Below are 15017 nucleotides of genomic sequence, written 5' to 3'. Positions count from 1 at the left end.
GTAGTAGGGACAACTGTGGATGCTGTGTCGTGGCTGTTGGGCAGTACATCGTGGAGAGCAGGCTTTCCTTCTCCACGCAGCTGATGAATCCAAAGGAACAGCAGAGACCGATCCAGTTTGGCACCAGCAGCATCACAGGAGTTGCCAGTCAGCATTGAACTCAGCATAGGACTGCCTTAGGGATTCCAGTTCCGGATTTTTCCCTTGGAGTTTACTCCTGAAGCTTTCCCCATGATTGGGTATAGCTGCAAGGCAGTGGAGGTTTGACATCAGTTTTCCTTCTAAATGAGCTGCCAACATCGGCTGATGAGCCCCATCTGCCCAAAGCAACTGTTTTTAAGGTTCCAATAATCTTCCTTTGTCCCTTCTCTTGTCAGTAGAAATGGTACTGCCGGGTTTAATAGCTCAGCCACACGTGAAGGCCAGAAGCTGGACTTGGTTGTCCAGGCTATTTGAGACGCATGCCATTGAGAGCATTTAATAGGCATTGGGTGCTTGTCCCCATTACCCTGCTGGCTATGACAACCTTGAGGAACCATTAAAAATATAACTGAGTATGCAAAAGCTTTCAGTACTGCAGACCAGGAGCAGAGTGGGTTAGGCTACAAAGCTTCTCTTTGAATGTCTGAAATTTCTGAGCATATAACAGTTCTGAATTTAAAGAGTTACTCCAACATTTTTTTAATAGTCTCTTAACTTGGGCTGAAGTTCAAAATTTCAATCCAAAGAATTTACACTGAATTCCTCTGAACATACTTCATCCCTATGCTTGTAGTCTGCTCTTTCAAAAATGCTCAGGTTAGCCAGGAGATGGTGAAATGTGTCTAAGCATCGGTCCCTGGGGACAGACTAAATGTCTTGAGGCAGGTGACCTTTGAAAAGAATTATTTCTGTCAGTGCTTAAAAGAGTAAAGGATGTCAGTCCTGGCAATGGATATTTCCAACTCCTTCACCCGGTCCCTTTTTTTTGTGTGTGTGTGTGTGTGTGTGTGTGCGCGTGCGTACGTGCACGCACGCGCGCACATTTTGAGGAAGGTATAGACTGACCAAAAATATTCCCAATTCTGCTTGTTTGATGCTCCCACCAACCTTGCAGATAAATCTCATTCAATCCCACTTGGGCTCTCCACCCTCTGAGAACTGGGTTATAGAGTCGTTTGAACATGAAGGCAGAATACAGGGTTAATGACAGGATTTTTCTTGGTGTGGAGGAACGGAGGGATCTTGAGCTCCACATCCATAGATCCCTCAAAGTTGCTGCGCAAGGTGATAAGGTCTTTAAGAAGGTGTGGCTGAAATAAATCTTATGGAAATGTTTGTTTGATGATGAACTTCAATAAAAAAATAAATTACAAAAAAAAAGTGTGTGATGTGTTGGCCGTCATTGGCCAGGGAACTGACCAATGTGAGTTTAGATCACACTGGGGATATTGTGTTCAGTTTTGGTCACCTCATTATAGGAAGGATGTGGAAGCTTCAGAGAGGGTTCAGAGGAGATTCACCAGGGTGCTGCCTGGTTTAGAGAGCATCTCTTATAAGGACAGGTTGAGTGAGCTAGGGCTTTTCCCTTTGGAGCAAAGGAGGATGAGATGTGACTTGATAGAGGTGTATAAGATGATAAGGGGCATAACTCAAATAGACAGCCAGAAACTTTTTCCCAGGGCAGAAATGGCTCATTTTCAAAGTTCGTATTTCAAAATTTTAAGGTGATTGGAAAGTATAGGAGAGATGTCAGAGGTAGGCTGCTAACACAGAGTGGGGGTACGTGGAATGTGCTGCCAGGATGATGGTAGAGGCAAGTATGTTAGACACATTTAAGGGACTCTTAGATGGGAACATGGATGAAAGAAAAATGGAGGGAGGCATTAGATTGATCTGAGAGTAGGCTAAAAGGTTGGGAAACTCTGTGGACAAAGGGCCTGTACTGTAAAAAAAAACGTTGTTATGGGTGTATCGGATCAAAAGGCCTGTTTCTGCACTAAACCACTCTATGATTTCCATTTTCTTTCTTCATTCCTTCTCAAGCTCATTCTATTCTCCCTCACTTTCCACGCATGTCAAATAAAATCCTTTCCAGCTAATTCCACCTGCACCTTTCTCTCGTGACCCCGTTTCTTCTCTTAATAACCCTGATTTGGGCATGTGTTCATCAGCTCTTGGTGGTGAATGAAAGGCTTTGGTGAGTGTATATGCATACTTGCTCGTGTTTATGCTCTAAATTCTAAACTGAATCATGTCATCAAGAAAATATGTTTTGAATAGTTTTGTACTAACACCACTGGTGCTTTCTCTTTGTGTAGCCCTCCATTGATTTCTTTACCCATGAGACGATGATTCACCCTGTGACCAACCATCCAGCTCACAAACGTAGCTTCATTCCGTCACTCATCGAGAAGGAGAAGGTAAGATCCAGCAATTTCATTATTTTTTCTTTTTTGCAGTCGAGGAGCAACTCTTATGTGATTCCTCCTGTTCTGTCCTTCCCCATTTCCTGAAAGAGCTGTGGGGGAGGGGAGTGGAATGCACAAGGCTTCTGCACTGCCATTGTTCCAAGCACAAAGTGCTGGAGGTTCTCCGCAGCTCAGACAGCATTTATGGAGAGGAATAAACAGTCAACGTTTCAAGCTGAGAATGGTCTCGGCCTGAAATGTTCACCATTTATTCCGTTCCATAGATGCTGTCTGGCCTGCTGAGTTCCTGCATCATTTTGTGTGTGTTGTTCAGGGTTTCCAGCATCAGCAGAATCTTGTGTTTATGGACATTAAAACAGGCCCTGCTCCTCCCTCACACACACCCAGTACTCCAATCCCAGGGCTGTCTTTCTCCTGCATCCAGCCTCCTGCGGACTTGCGGGTTCGCAGATTTTGGGCCTTTGACTTCGGGCGTTTGACTTCACAGACTCAGAGCTCCGATCATCAGGCCTCAAGTTCCGGGTTTCTGATCGACCAGGGAGAATGACAGGTTTCATTCCATTAACGTTGCAAGTAAACGTGCTTGCTTTCTACAAACGTACAAACTAGGAGCACAAGTGAGCTGCTCAGCTTTAGCTTTCAAAGGCTGAGTATATAAGACCATAAGACGGAGCAGAATTAGGCCTTTCAGCCCATCAGATCTGTCCACCATTCCATCATGGCTGCTTTATTATCCCTGTCATCCCCATTCTCCTGCCTTCTCCCTGTAACTTTTTAACAACCTGACTAATCAAGAACCATTCAACCTTTGTTATAAATACAGCCAGTGACCTGGACTCCACAGCCATCTGTGGCAATGAATTCCACAGATTCATCACCCTCTGGCTAAAGAAATTCCTCCTCATCTCTGGGTCTGCTCTAAATGGATGCCCCCTTATTCTGAGACTGTGCCCTCTGGTCCTAGACCCTCCCACTATAGGAGGCAACCTCTCCACGTCCACTCTATCTCGGCCTTTCAGTATTGGATAGGTTTCAGTGAGATCCCCAGAGCTAACAAACACTCCTCATGCATCAACTTTTTCATTCCCAGAATTATCTGCACAGGTTCAGTGAAAAACTTATTTGTAGCAGCATCATGGGCGCATAACATCAGATGAGCAATATTCACAAGAAAAAACATAAATTAAAAATAAATTATATCAAATTATCTGAGAAGGAACACAATTATAGAGCATGAATTAAACATAAATTCTACACGATTTTTACTTTTTTTAAAAAAAAGAACCCAATTAGAACAAAACACGCCCATTTGGTGCAAAGTGGTCTCAGCGTTGCTGAACTGTGGAGTTGTGCTTGTTGGTTCAAGAAGCAAATGTTTGCAGTTAGCTCTTCTTGAACCTGGTGGTGTGGAAATTCAGGCTCCTGTGACCTCGTGCCCGATGGGAACTGCAAGATGGCATAGCCCAGATGGTGGGATCTTTGATGATAAATGTTGCCTCCTTGAGGCTGCGCCTCCTGTAGATACTCCCAATGGTGGGGAGGGATGTATTAGACCTGTGGTGTTTTGGACATCGTCCACTACTCTCTGCAGTTTTTACGCTCCTGTACATTTGGATTTCATGGCTTTTTTCCCATTGTTTTGAAATTATTAGTTCTGTAATATAGCAATACACACCCATTACTGGTCCTCATTTATGTGAGCTTTTAGAATCTCTGGGCCAAAAGCATGGTGCGATAGCCATCTGTAGATGCCCAACTGCTGTATGCTTTACTAGTTGTACGGAAAACCACAGTTCACATCAACTGATTCTCAAATGACTTCATGCAACTTAGCACACTGCCGGTTGTATGCTGACCAGCCATTTCACACCAGAGTTAAAACTCTGCAGTGTGCACTGAACTAAATCAATCACATTGACGTAAAGACAGTAACTGAGGTCATGGTCATTCAAGATTGTTTAATGTTTACAAGTGTAAAGCAGAATCAAGCAGTGATGCAGCTCGTTAGGATACTCAAGCAACACACACAAAAAATGCTGGTGAACGCAGCAGGCCAGGCAGCATCTATAGGAAGAGGTCGTGACGAAGGGTCTCGGCCCGAAACATTGACTGTACCTCTTCCTATAGATGCTGCCTGGCCTGCTGCATTCAGCAGCATTTTTTTGTGAGTGTTGCTTGAAATTCCAGCATCTGCAGATTTGCTCATGTTTGCTTTGTTAGGATACTCTCTACTGTGCATCTGTAGAATGATGTGAGTATAGATGTGCTTAGTCCAGCTTCCTTCAGCCTCCTCAGAAAGTAGAGCCATTGGTGAGCTCGCTTGACTGTGTATGATGTGTTCTGGGACCATGAGAGGTTGTGTGTGATGTGCACTCCCAGGAGTTTGAAACTGCTTGCAGTTTCTGCTGCTGTGCCGCTGGTGTAAAGAGGGGTATGAGTGGGACAAGTTCTCCTGAAGTTGATAATCATCTCCTGTGTCCTGATGACATTTAAGAAAGAGGCTTACAGTTTTTCAAGATGGCAGCGCAGTGAAAGGTCTGCTTTGCTGAGCTCAGCACCGCAACACTGATAATTTCGCATATAAACCTACCCGTTTCAACTTTTTTTAAATGCCCAAGATTTAATAACATGAACATCGATGAGTATTTTTGAGCTGTTCCAACACCATGCCATCGAAAAGTACTAAACAGACGACCAAGACAGACTGCACAGAGCGCTCTCCCGGGGCTGGGGAGCCAGCCATTCCTAGCTCTGCTAACACGCTGGACCCTGCTTTTCATCAAGTAATTCAAGAAGTTACAGAGATCGTATCCAAAATGATGGACGAGAAGCTGGCTTCACTCTCTCTAATACTCCAAAACCACACATTGGAGCTTAAAAATCTTATACATATAATACAAGAACGACCGAGCCCGAGGATCGAGTCTCCGCAGTTGAGATTGTAGCTGATCAAGCACAAAGCCGCATCCGGGCGCTGGAAAAGCAAGTTCAAAGCCTGTCTGACCATATCGATGATCTTGAGAATAGAGGCAGGAGGAAGAACATACAGATCATCAGTCTACCTGAAGATACAGAAGGCAGCCAACCAGCGAAGTTTTTTGAGGGCTGGCTGCCTAATTTCCTTGATTTGGAAACCAAGGCTGGACGCATTAAAGTGGAAAGAGCTCATCGTACACTGGCTTCAAAGCCGGGCCCAGACCAACGCCCTCGACCCAACCTCGTGTGGTTCCATAATTTCGGTGATAAGCAAAGAGTGATGGAGGCTTCGAGACGTCGCGGGACTGATACCCAGGCTTTAATATTTGAGGGATCCAGGCTTGTATTTTTTCAAGATTTCTCGGCAGCTGTTGTTCAGAAGCGCAAAGGATTTGACCAGGTGAAGAAGCGGCTGAGAGAATTCGGAATCCAGTACTTTAGGCTATACCCAGCGGCACTGAGGATCACCTACAATGGGACCACCAAGATATTTGATTCTCCTGACAAAGCTAAAACACTTGTGCACGTGTTGGGCTAAAGAATGTATATATTGTGTAGCCCTGGTCATGGACGATAACATGCTTGATGGTCACTTTACTTCACCTTTTCATTACTCGACGGCAAGATATCTTATAGGATGGGTAACGTTTGTTTTGATTAATGCAGTTTCATTATTTGTTTAAATTAGCGGTGCTGCTCCAGACTGAAGGAGCTTAAACATGACGGTAACAAACCGGTGGATTGATAAATTATGCCCTGTTTTCATTTTTGACTATGATAAATGTCATATTGACAGCGGGGCAGAATATGGGGTGCTAAAAGGTTCAGATATCCCTATTAAGTGTGGGATGAGTCCTCTTGTTCAGCGCTGTTGGCACTTTGGTTTTTTTGTGTGTGTTCTTTTTTGTTTACTTATTGCTGATCAGCTGATCTTAAGTCGGGTTTCTTCTCCTCCGGAGTCAAATGATTGTTATAAAGGGTTATGGCCAGTAATATATTAAAATTGTGCACTCGGAACATTAAGGGGAGTCATTCACCAATCAAGAGAAAGAAAGTTCTATTAAACCTGAAAAAGGAGAGGGTGGACATAGCCTTATTTCAGGAGACACATTTAAATGATAAAGAACATTTAAAACTGCAACAGAGTGGATTTGATCAAGTCTATTTTTCATCCTTTAATACCAGGAGTAGGGGGGGTGGCCATTTTAGTTTGGAAGGACTTACCTTTTAAGTTATTAGACTGCATTAAGGTTAAACATGGGAGATTTGTGATTGTTAAGGCTTCAATATATGGCGAGGAATATGGTATTCTTAATGTTTACTGCCCTCCAGCTCATCCTCTCAAATTCCTAATAGATGCTTTTTCCAAAATTACAAGCTTTTCAATACAAAACATTATTGTAGGTGGGGGTTTTAATTGTCTCATGGACCCATTGATGGACAGAGTGCCTAGTGGTCCCCCATTGCTCTCCTCACAGTCTAATCATGGGCTTATGTGGAGAACTAGGACTTGTGGATGTCTGGAGGTTGTTATATTCCTCAGACAAAGACTTCACATTTTTTTCTAATCCACACAAGTGTTACACCAGAATTGATCTTTTTCTAACCCCCAAAATGCTCCTAGATTTAGTTGTATCCTGAACAATTGGAAATGTCGCTATTTCTGACCATGCAGCAGTATATTTAAATATTAAGCCCAAAGATAATTCAGCAGGATCTAGACATTGGAAGCTGAACCCTTTTATTCTAAAAGATAATAAGTTTATAGACTACTTCTGAATTCAAAACTTTCCTATCTTTTAATTCCAAATCAGCTAGTAGTCCATCGATGCTCTGGGAAAACGCTAAGGCCTATGCAAGGGGATTAATTATCTCTTATTCTGCTTGTAAGAAGCAACAAGCTCCAGAATAGCCGTGCCTAGTGGAAGCAAGGCTTGCACCAGTTGAAAAGGATTATATTAATAAACCTTCTGCAGCCAAGTTACAGAAGATCACAGCCCTACGCTGTACACTAAACTCTTCATTTACACAAGCAGCCAAAAGAAAATTGACATTTGCTGATCAACGATTGTTTGAACATGGTGAAAAGCCAAGTAGGTATTTAGCTTATTTAGCTAGAAAGAAAAATGCCTCTCAGACTATTGCTTCAATTAGGGATGTCACAGGAGCCCTCTTAGTAATTCTAAAATGATTAATGTTGTGTTTAAGAATTTTTATTCTAAATTGTATCAATCTGAGCAATGTAGTGATGGACAAACTAAGATAGAGTCCTTTTTCAGTAACTTAGATCTCCCAGGCATTTCTTTTGAACAAGACTCCCTCCTCAATGCTCCGTTATCTATACATGAGATACAGGAAGCTGTAAGACAGCTACAAAGTGGGAAGGCCCCTGGTCCTGATGGACTCACTAGTGAATTCTATAAAGAGTTCACAGGGTTATTATCAGAGCCTATGCTAAACATGTTCAATCATGCATTTAATTGTGGTCTCCTCTCACCATCATTGAGAGAAGCTAATATCTCCCTAATTCTTAAGAAAGGAAAGCGCCCTGAAGACTGTGCCTCCTACAGGCCTATTTCATTGTTAAATGTTGACTTTAAAATCTTATCTAAAGCCTTAGCGTTGCGATTAGAAACTATATTACCTTTTATCATAAGAGAGGATCAAATGGGTTTTGTAAAAGGCGGTAGATCATCTAACAATATCAGAAGATTACTTAATGTGATTCAGACATGTCAGCAACAGGCAGTGGACGGCTTGATGGTTTCCTTAGATGTGTCGAATGTGCCTTTGATCGTGTCGAATGGCCGTACCTTTTTTACACTTTAGAACGATTTTGGGCAATAATTTTATTAAGTGGGTGAAGGTTCTTTACAATGACCCTCTGGCTGCGATTCTTACTAATGGTATTAGGTCGGATAATTTTAGTATTCTGAGGGGCAGCCAGCAGGGCTGCCCTTTATCACCACTATTTTTCACACTAGTGGTCAAGCCATTGGCTGAGGCTATTCGGCGAGACCCCAAAATATCTGCTTCAGGACTAAAAGGACAAAAGTCTCATAAAATTACATTGTATGTGGATGATGTTCTAATTTTCTTATCAAACACTGCTATGTCAGTGCACCACCTTGTACAATGCATTAATTCATTTAGTGCCTTTCAGGTTATAAAATCACCTTTACTAAATCAGAGGCTATGCCTCGGGGGAATCTGCAGCAGGTACCTGACACTCGGGGTGTTTTCCCCTTTAAATGGTCACAGACAGGTTTTGTTTATCACAGCCACGTTTGATCAATTGTTCAAAGCTAACTTTACACAGTTATTTGACAAAATCAAACAGGATCTTGAACGATGGAGCGCTCTTCCCATTTCTTGGCTTGGCCGAATATCCTTGCTCAAAATGAACATTCTTCCTCCTCTGCGCTACCCAATACGAATGATTCCAGTCATTTTCACCCAGCAAACACTTGAAAAAATAAATGGCTGGTTTGGTTCTTTCATTTGGAACAAAAAAAGACCCTGTATTAAAATGTCTAAGTTACAGCTTCCCAGTAGTCTAGGGGGTCTGGATTTTCCAGACATCATAAAATATCAATTAAGTTCCTTTTTATCTTATGTGGTTGACTGGGTTTGCAGGGATCCCTCCTCAATTTGGCTGGACATTGAAGCCTCGCAAACAAAATGCCCTCTTATTAATTTGCTTTTCCTCTATAAGATGAAACTAGTTAAGGAATATTGTCACAATCCAATAATAATTAACACAATCAAGGCTTGGAGGACGGTGCGACAATTGAGGGCAACACAGCGAAAATATCACCCTTCACTCCAATAACCGGCAGTCCAGATTTTCAGCCTGGCATAATGGATCCTGGATTTAAACTTTGGATTTCTAAGGGTATTTTCCATCTAGAAGACTTGTTTGTGAAGGAATGATGATGTCTTTTAGTCAAATAGTACAGAAATTCAACATACCCAGCAAGGATCTTTTTTGTTTCTTTCAGATAGGAGATTATATACAGAAAAAACCATCATTGTTAACTGATTTCTATAGTTCTGACATAGAAAAGAGGGTGTTTTGTTCTAAGGGTGAAGTCTCCATCAGTACTTTTTACAGCATCCTGAGGGAATGTTCTTGTAGAGAGGCTGAGCAGCTGAGAAGGATCTGGGAGGGAAAGCTGGGAGTAGAAATTACAGCTGAAACATGGAAAAACATTTGTGATAATGCAAAGAAAATTTCAGTTTGTAATAGAACTAAAGCATTGCAACTCAAAATTTTGCATAGAGCCCATCTGACTCCAGATCGTCTCTCGAAATTTAAGATGGGGGTTTCTCTAATGTGTTCTAAATGTAAAGGAAATATTGGAACTCTCACCCATTGTTTTTGGACTTGTCCCAAACTTCAGGCATACTGGAGGGATATTTTGGGTAAAATGGAAAAGATTCTGAAGGTGGAGCTTGATCTGGACCCAGTATCTTTTCTCTTAGGCCTACCCAGTGGTTGTATTATTAATGCACATCAGAAAAGACTTTTTAACATCCTGACTTTTTGTACGAGGAAGAACATTTTACTTTGTTGGATGTCCAATAAGGTCCCTGGACTTTCTGGTTGGCGTAAATTAATCATGGAATATATTCCTTTGGACTTTTTAACATGTATGGTACACTCAAAAACAAATAGTTTTCATAAAACATGGCAACCTTTTCTACAATATGTAGATGTAAACCTGTCTGCTATACTAATAAGGGCTTTTGTATAGAATGTGGTGGTGATGTCTGTACTTTGATGGAAGTGTTTTGATAGCTGATATCTGTGAGGGGAAGAAATGTAAATGTACCTGGAAATTGAAAGTTCTGTTATGCTGAGCAAAAAAAAAATATAAAAAAGAAAGAAGCTTACATGGCAGTGTTTAGATCAGGATTTTAGTTACAGTAAAATGATGTCCTTGTCTTCTTGTTCATCCTTGGCCTCTCTGAGTTATCTGGTGAAAATATCAGTGGAGATTTGAGAAGATCCTTTTCTGATCTACTGAATAGTTAAGCTTTAGCTTCGACTCAGGATGCAAGTTGTTCTGCCAAGAGTTCAGTTATTTTCAATCTCGATTTGCTCTGAAGACATTCAGCATTGTGGAACTGAAGATCAGGTCAGAAACCTGATCAGAAAAGGGCCAGTAATATCATGAAGGATCCCACCCACCCTACTCATGGACTGTTTGTCCCACTCCCGTCAGGAAGGAGGTTACGTAGCATCCACGCCAGGGCCACCAGCTCAGAAACAGTGACTTTCCCCAAGCAGTAAGGCTGATCCACCCACTAACTCTACCACTGCTTATTATAACAGGGAGCCTGTCCTCTGTCTAAGTAAGGGATGGGGTATGCAATGGTTACCATACACTCAGTAGCCACATTATTAGGTATAAGACCATAAGACACAAGAGCAGAATTAGGCCTTTCAGTCCATCCAGTGTGCTCTGCCATTCCATCATAACTGATCCCGGTTCCCACTCCATACACCATAAACCTGCCTTCCGCCATATCCTTTGAAGCCTTGACCAATCAGGAAACTATCAACTTCCACCTTAAATATACCCACGGACTTGGCCTCCACCACAGTCTGTGGCAGAGCATTCCACAGATTCACTACTCTCTGGCTAAAAAAATTCCTCCTTACCTCTGCTCTAACAGGTTGCCTCTTAATTTTGAGGCTGTGTCCTCTAGTTCTGATACCCCCACCATAGGAAACATTCTCTCCACATCCACCCTCTCTAGTCCTTTCAACATTTGGTGGGTTACACATGTATACATAATGCAAGTATCTAATCAGCCAACACACTCAAGATGCTGCAGGTCAGGCAGCATCAATGGAAGTGAATAAACAGTGTGCGCTTCACGTGATAGGTGAAGCTGGCCACCAGTCATCTAATCAGCCAATCGTGTGGCACAACTCAGTGCATAACAGCGTGCAGACAGTCAACAGGTTCAGTTGTTGTTCTGACCAAACATCGCAATGGGGAAGAAATATGATCTAAGTGAATTTGACCATGGAATGAGTGTTGGTGCAGGAAGGGGTGGTTTAAATATCTCAGAAACTGCTGATCTCCCGGGATTTTCCACGCGCAATAGTCTCTAGAGTTTACAGGGAATGGTGCAATAAACAAAAAATTAAGAAGTCCAGTGAGCAGTTCTGTGAGTGAAAAGCCTTATTGATGAGAGAGGTCAGAGGAAAATACACAGACCGGCTCAAGCTGACGGGAAGGCAACAGTAACTCAAATAACCACACATTATACCAGTGGTGTGCAGAAGAGCGTCTCTGATGCACAACACATTGAACTGAAGTGGACGGGCTACAGCAGCAGAAGACCATGAACATACACTCAGTGGTCATTTTAGTGTAGACTGAAAATTTGGGCCTGTCTGGCTTTAAAAGTATCTAAACTCATGGCCTGGAGACATCTGCAGGCTTGCCAGTTCTTCCCTGCTGAGCTTCAGTTGTGAATGCATTGAACTTTTTTATTTTTCCCCACATCACAGGTGTCAAAGCTCGTGCATGCAATCAAAATGGGCTGGATCAAACCCCGCAAGCCTCGTGATGACACACCACAGTACTATGACCTGTGGGCGAAGGAAGACCCCAATGCAATCCTAGGTCGGCATAAAATGCATGTTCCTGCTCCAAAGCTGAAGCTCCCAGGGCACGAAGAGTCCTATAACCCCCCTCCTGAATATTTACTAACAGAGGAAGAGGTGAGGAAATTGTAGACCAATTCAACACTTAATCAGGCTTGTGATTGGGAACTTTTTTCACTTCCATGATCCTTACAGTTAGGCCAATAGAGGAACTAGTCCATGGCATATTAGCTCTTTATCACCTGTATTATTGAGGGATATTTGTGCCAATTAAAATTAACCAATACTGAGAACAGGAGTGGTGAAGTCCTTGAAAGTGAGTCTGTAGGTTGTGGAATCAGTTCTGTTAGAGATCCCATCCCCTTCCTTCCACTTCTCTCTTCTTCCATCTCCTTCCTCTTCCCGTCCCTCTCCCATCTCCTTCCTCTTCCCGTCCCTCTCCCATCTCCTTCCTCTTCCCGTCCCTGTCCCATCTCCTTCCTCTTCCCGTCCCTCTCCCATCTCCCCTCCTTCCCGTCCCTGCCCCTCCTTCCTGCTCCTTTCCCCTTCCTCACTGATTCCCTCCCCTCCCACACTCCATCTCCTGCCCTCTCTCCATCTCCCCATCCTCTCTTCCAGCCCAGTGAGCCCACACTGCCACCTGTGTGACCAGTTAACCTATGGACGTGCGTTCATGGAACGGGAAGAAGCCGGAGTGCCCGGAGGAAATTCACACGGACACGGACATGGGGAGAGTTTACAAACTCCTTACGGACAGTTGTGGGAATTGAACCCTGGTTGCTGGGTTCTGTAATAATGTTATGCTAACTGTTATACTGCTATGTCACTGTCCTTCACTGACTCTACCACTTTTGCAGAGACTTGCCTGGGAACAGCAGGAGCCTGAGGAACGGAAACTTAACTTCCTCCCGCAGAAGTTTCCATCGTTGCGTGCTGTGCCGGCGTTCTCACGTTTCATCCACGAGCGCTTCGAGCGGTGCCTCGATCTCTACCTCTGTCCGCGACAGCGGAAGATGCGGGTAGGTTCAGTGTCAGATTCGTTTATTTATCACTTATACAGTACACGGAAACCGACACTGAAATGTGTCATTTTTTTTAAACAACTGACACAATCTTTGGGTGTGCTGGGGGCAGCCCGCACGTGTCACCACACAAATAGTGCAAAAAGATCAAAATGGTGGGGTAGTGTACATGAGTTCACTGTTCATTCAGAAATCTGACGGCTGAGGGGGAGAAGCTGTTCCTGAATCGTTGAGTGTTGTCTTCACGCTCCTGTCCCTCCTCCCTGATGGTAGCAGTGAGAAGAGGGCATGTCCAGGGTGATGGAGGTTCGTAATGATGGTGTCCGCAGTGCTGGGGAGGCAAGTACCCGTGATGGAACTGACTGAGTTTGTAACTTCCTGCAGCTTTTTCTGATCCTGAGCACTGGCACCTGCATACCACAGGTGATGCAGCCAGTGAGAGTACTCTCCGCAGTGCATGTGTAGAAATTTGCGAGGGTCTTTGCTGACATACCAAATCTCCTCAAACTCCTAACGAAACATAACAGCTCACATTGTTTGTGATTGCATCAATATGTTGGACCCAGGACAGATCTTCGGAGACATTGCCACCCAGCAACGTAGAGCTGCTCACCCTCTCTGCTGTGGGTTTCTCTGTACAGGTTTACAGAGCAAGATTACCACACTGAAACCTCTGCTCAAGGCCAGGGTGAATACTAACCTTCTTGGTTTTCCTCAGGTGAATGTGGACCCAGACGATCTGATACCAAAGCTTCCCAAGCCGAAAGACCTGCAGCCATTCCCAACCACTCAAGCTCTGGTAAGTACTTTCATGGATGATAGTGGGTTTCTCTTCATCAGAAAGGACAAGGTGACACGATGAGGTAACAAGTGACTGTAGATGCTGGAATCAGAAGTAAAAAAATAAACTCTTGGAAGAACTCAATAGGTCAAGCGGCCTCTGCATAGCAGAGGGCTTCTCATCACTTCGGGCTGAGACTGTGCGTCAGGTCTAAGAGTGTAAAGGGGAGATAGGCAGAATATGAAAGTGATGGGTGTTAGGTATACCATGACAATGGAGCAGTATGATCAAATCTTTTTACTGAGTCATGTTAGTAATGGTGCACACTGGGCAGCTCACAGTGTGGAACCGATTCTTCAAGGCCACCAAGATGAAAACACGAGCACTTGAAAGTCAGTTCGAACAGAGGGAGAGAGAGCCCTCTGTACAGAGGAAACTGCTTGTATGTTTGCCACATTGCTACAGTTGATCAGGGAGAGGTGAAACATGGGCTGATACGCAATCGATCCCCTTCCCCTTACCCTGTCAGTCCAGAGACAGCCACATCTCCCTCCTCAGTACAACTTGGCAGCATGGTGGGGTTTGATGGTCTTCAACTTTCTCAGCATCAAGGTTTCCAGTAGCACTGCTGATTGGAAACTTATGACAGCTCAAAGAAACTCAGAATATCCCGGCTCCACTCTACCTGAGCAATTATCAATGCTGTCCCTTTCGGAATGGGTGGCATGGAAGCTACAGGAGCAATTAGTAACAGACATCCCCTTCTGTCACTGGACGAGATGGGTTCATGTTGCCTTGTTGGCATCTGCTTATGTTGTGAAGGCTTGCATGATAATTCACTAAAGGGCAGTCAGAGTCACTGCACTAATAATTCAGAGACACAAGCTCTAACCCCACCTTGATGGCTGTGGAGTTTAAATTCTTTGTTTCAAAAAAGAATCACAATATTAAAAGTAGATTAGACTCTAATGTTGGTAGTAGTGGCTCTGAGAGAAGCAGAATGTTGTGAATCTGATTCACTTTCTTGAGGAGTGATTCCCTCTTACTTCTGTGTGACCTATTGTAAATGCTCGCTGAGGAGCCTGGATAAGCTACAGTTGTGTTGTTATCACTACATGACTGGCGATGCGGGACAATGGCTGACTGCCACTGTCTCTACTGCAGTAAGTGATGGATACATCCAGGAAAACCCACCCATAGGC

The 15017-nt window shown here is 43.6% G+C and overlaps 1 protein-coding gene across 1 annotated transcript in view; it reads left to right on the top strand.

Moving 5' to 3' along the window:
* The window catches only part of bop1 (BOP1 ribosomal biogenesis factor), a 244425-nt gene that overhangs the window by 186187 nt on the left and 43221 nt on the right, over positions 1–15017 (top strand). The window contains exons 6-9 of the mRNA XM_072254272.1: positions 2301–2402; positions 11917–12129; positions 12870–13031; positions 13753–13833. Coding sequence (XP_072110373.1) covers positions 2301–2402; positions 11917–12129; positions 12870–13031; positions 13753–13833 — 558 coding nt within the window. The remainder of the gene's footprint in view (positions 1–2300; positions 2403–11916; positions 12130–12869; positions 13032–13752; positions 13834–15017) is intronic.

The sequence above is a fragment of the Mobula birostris genome, chromosome 3 (genome assembly GCF_030028105.1).
Source record: "Mobula birostris isolate sMobBir1 chromosome 3, sMobBir1.hap1, whole genome shotgun sequence".
Taxonomy (NCBI): Eukaryota; Metazoa; Chordata; class Chondrichthyes; order Myliobatiformes; family Myliobatidae; genus Mobula; species Mobula birostris.
The sequence above is the reverse complement of the archived record's forward strand: the minus strand, read 5'-3'. Positions and strand labels throughout refer to the sequence as shown.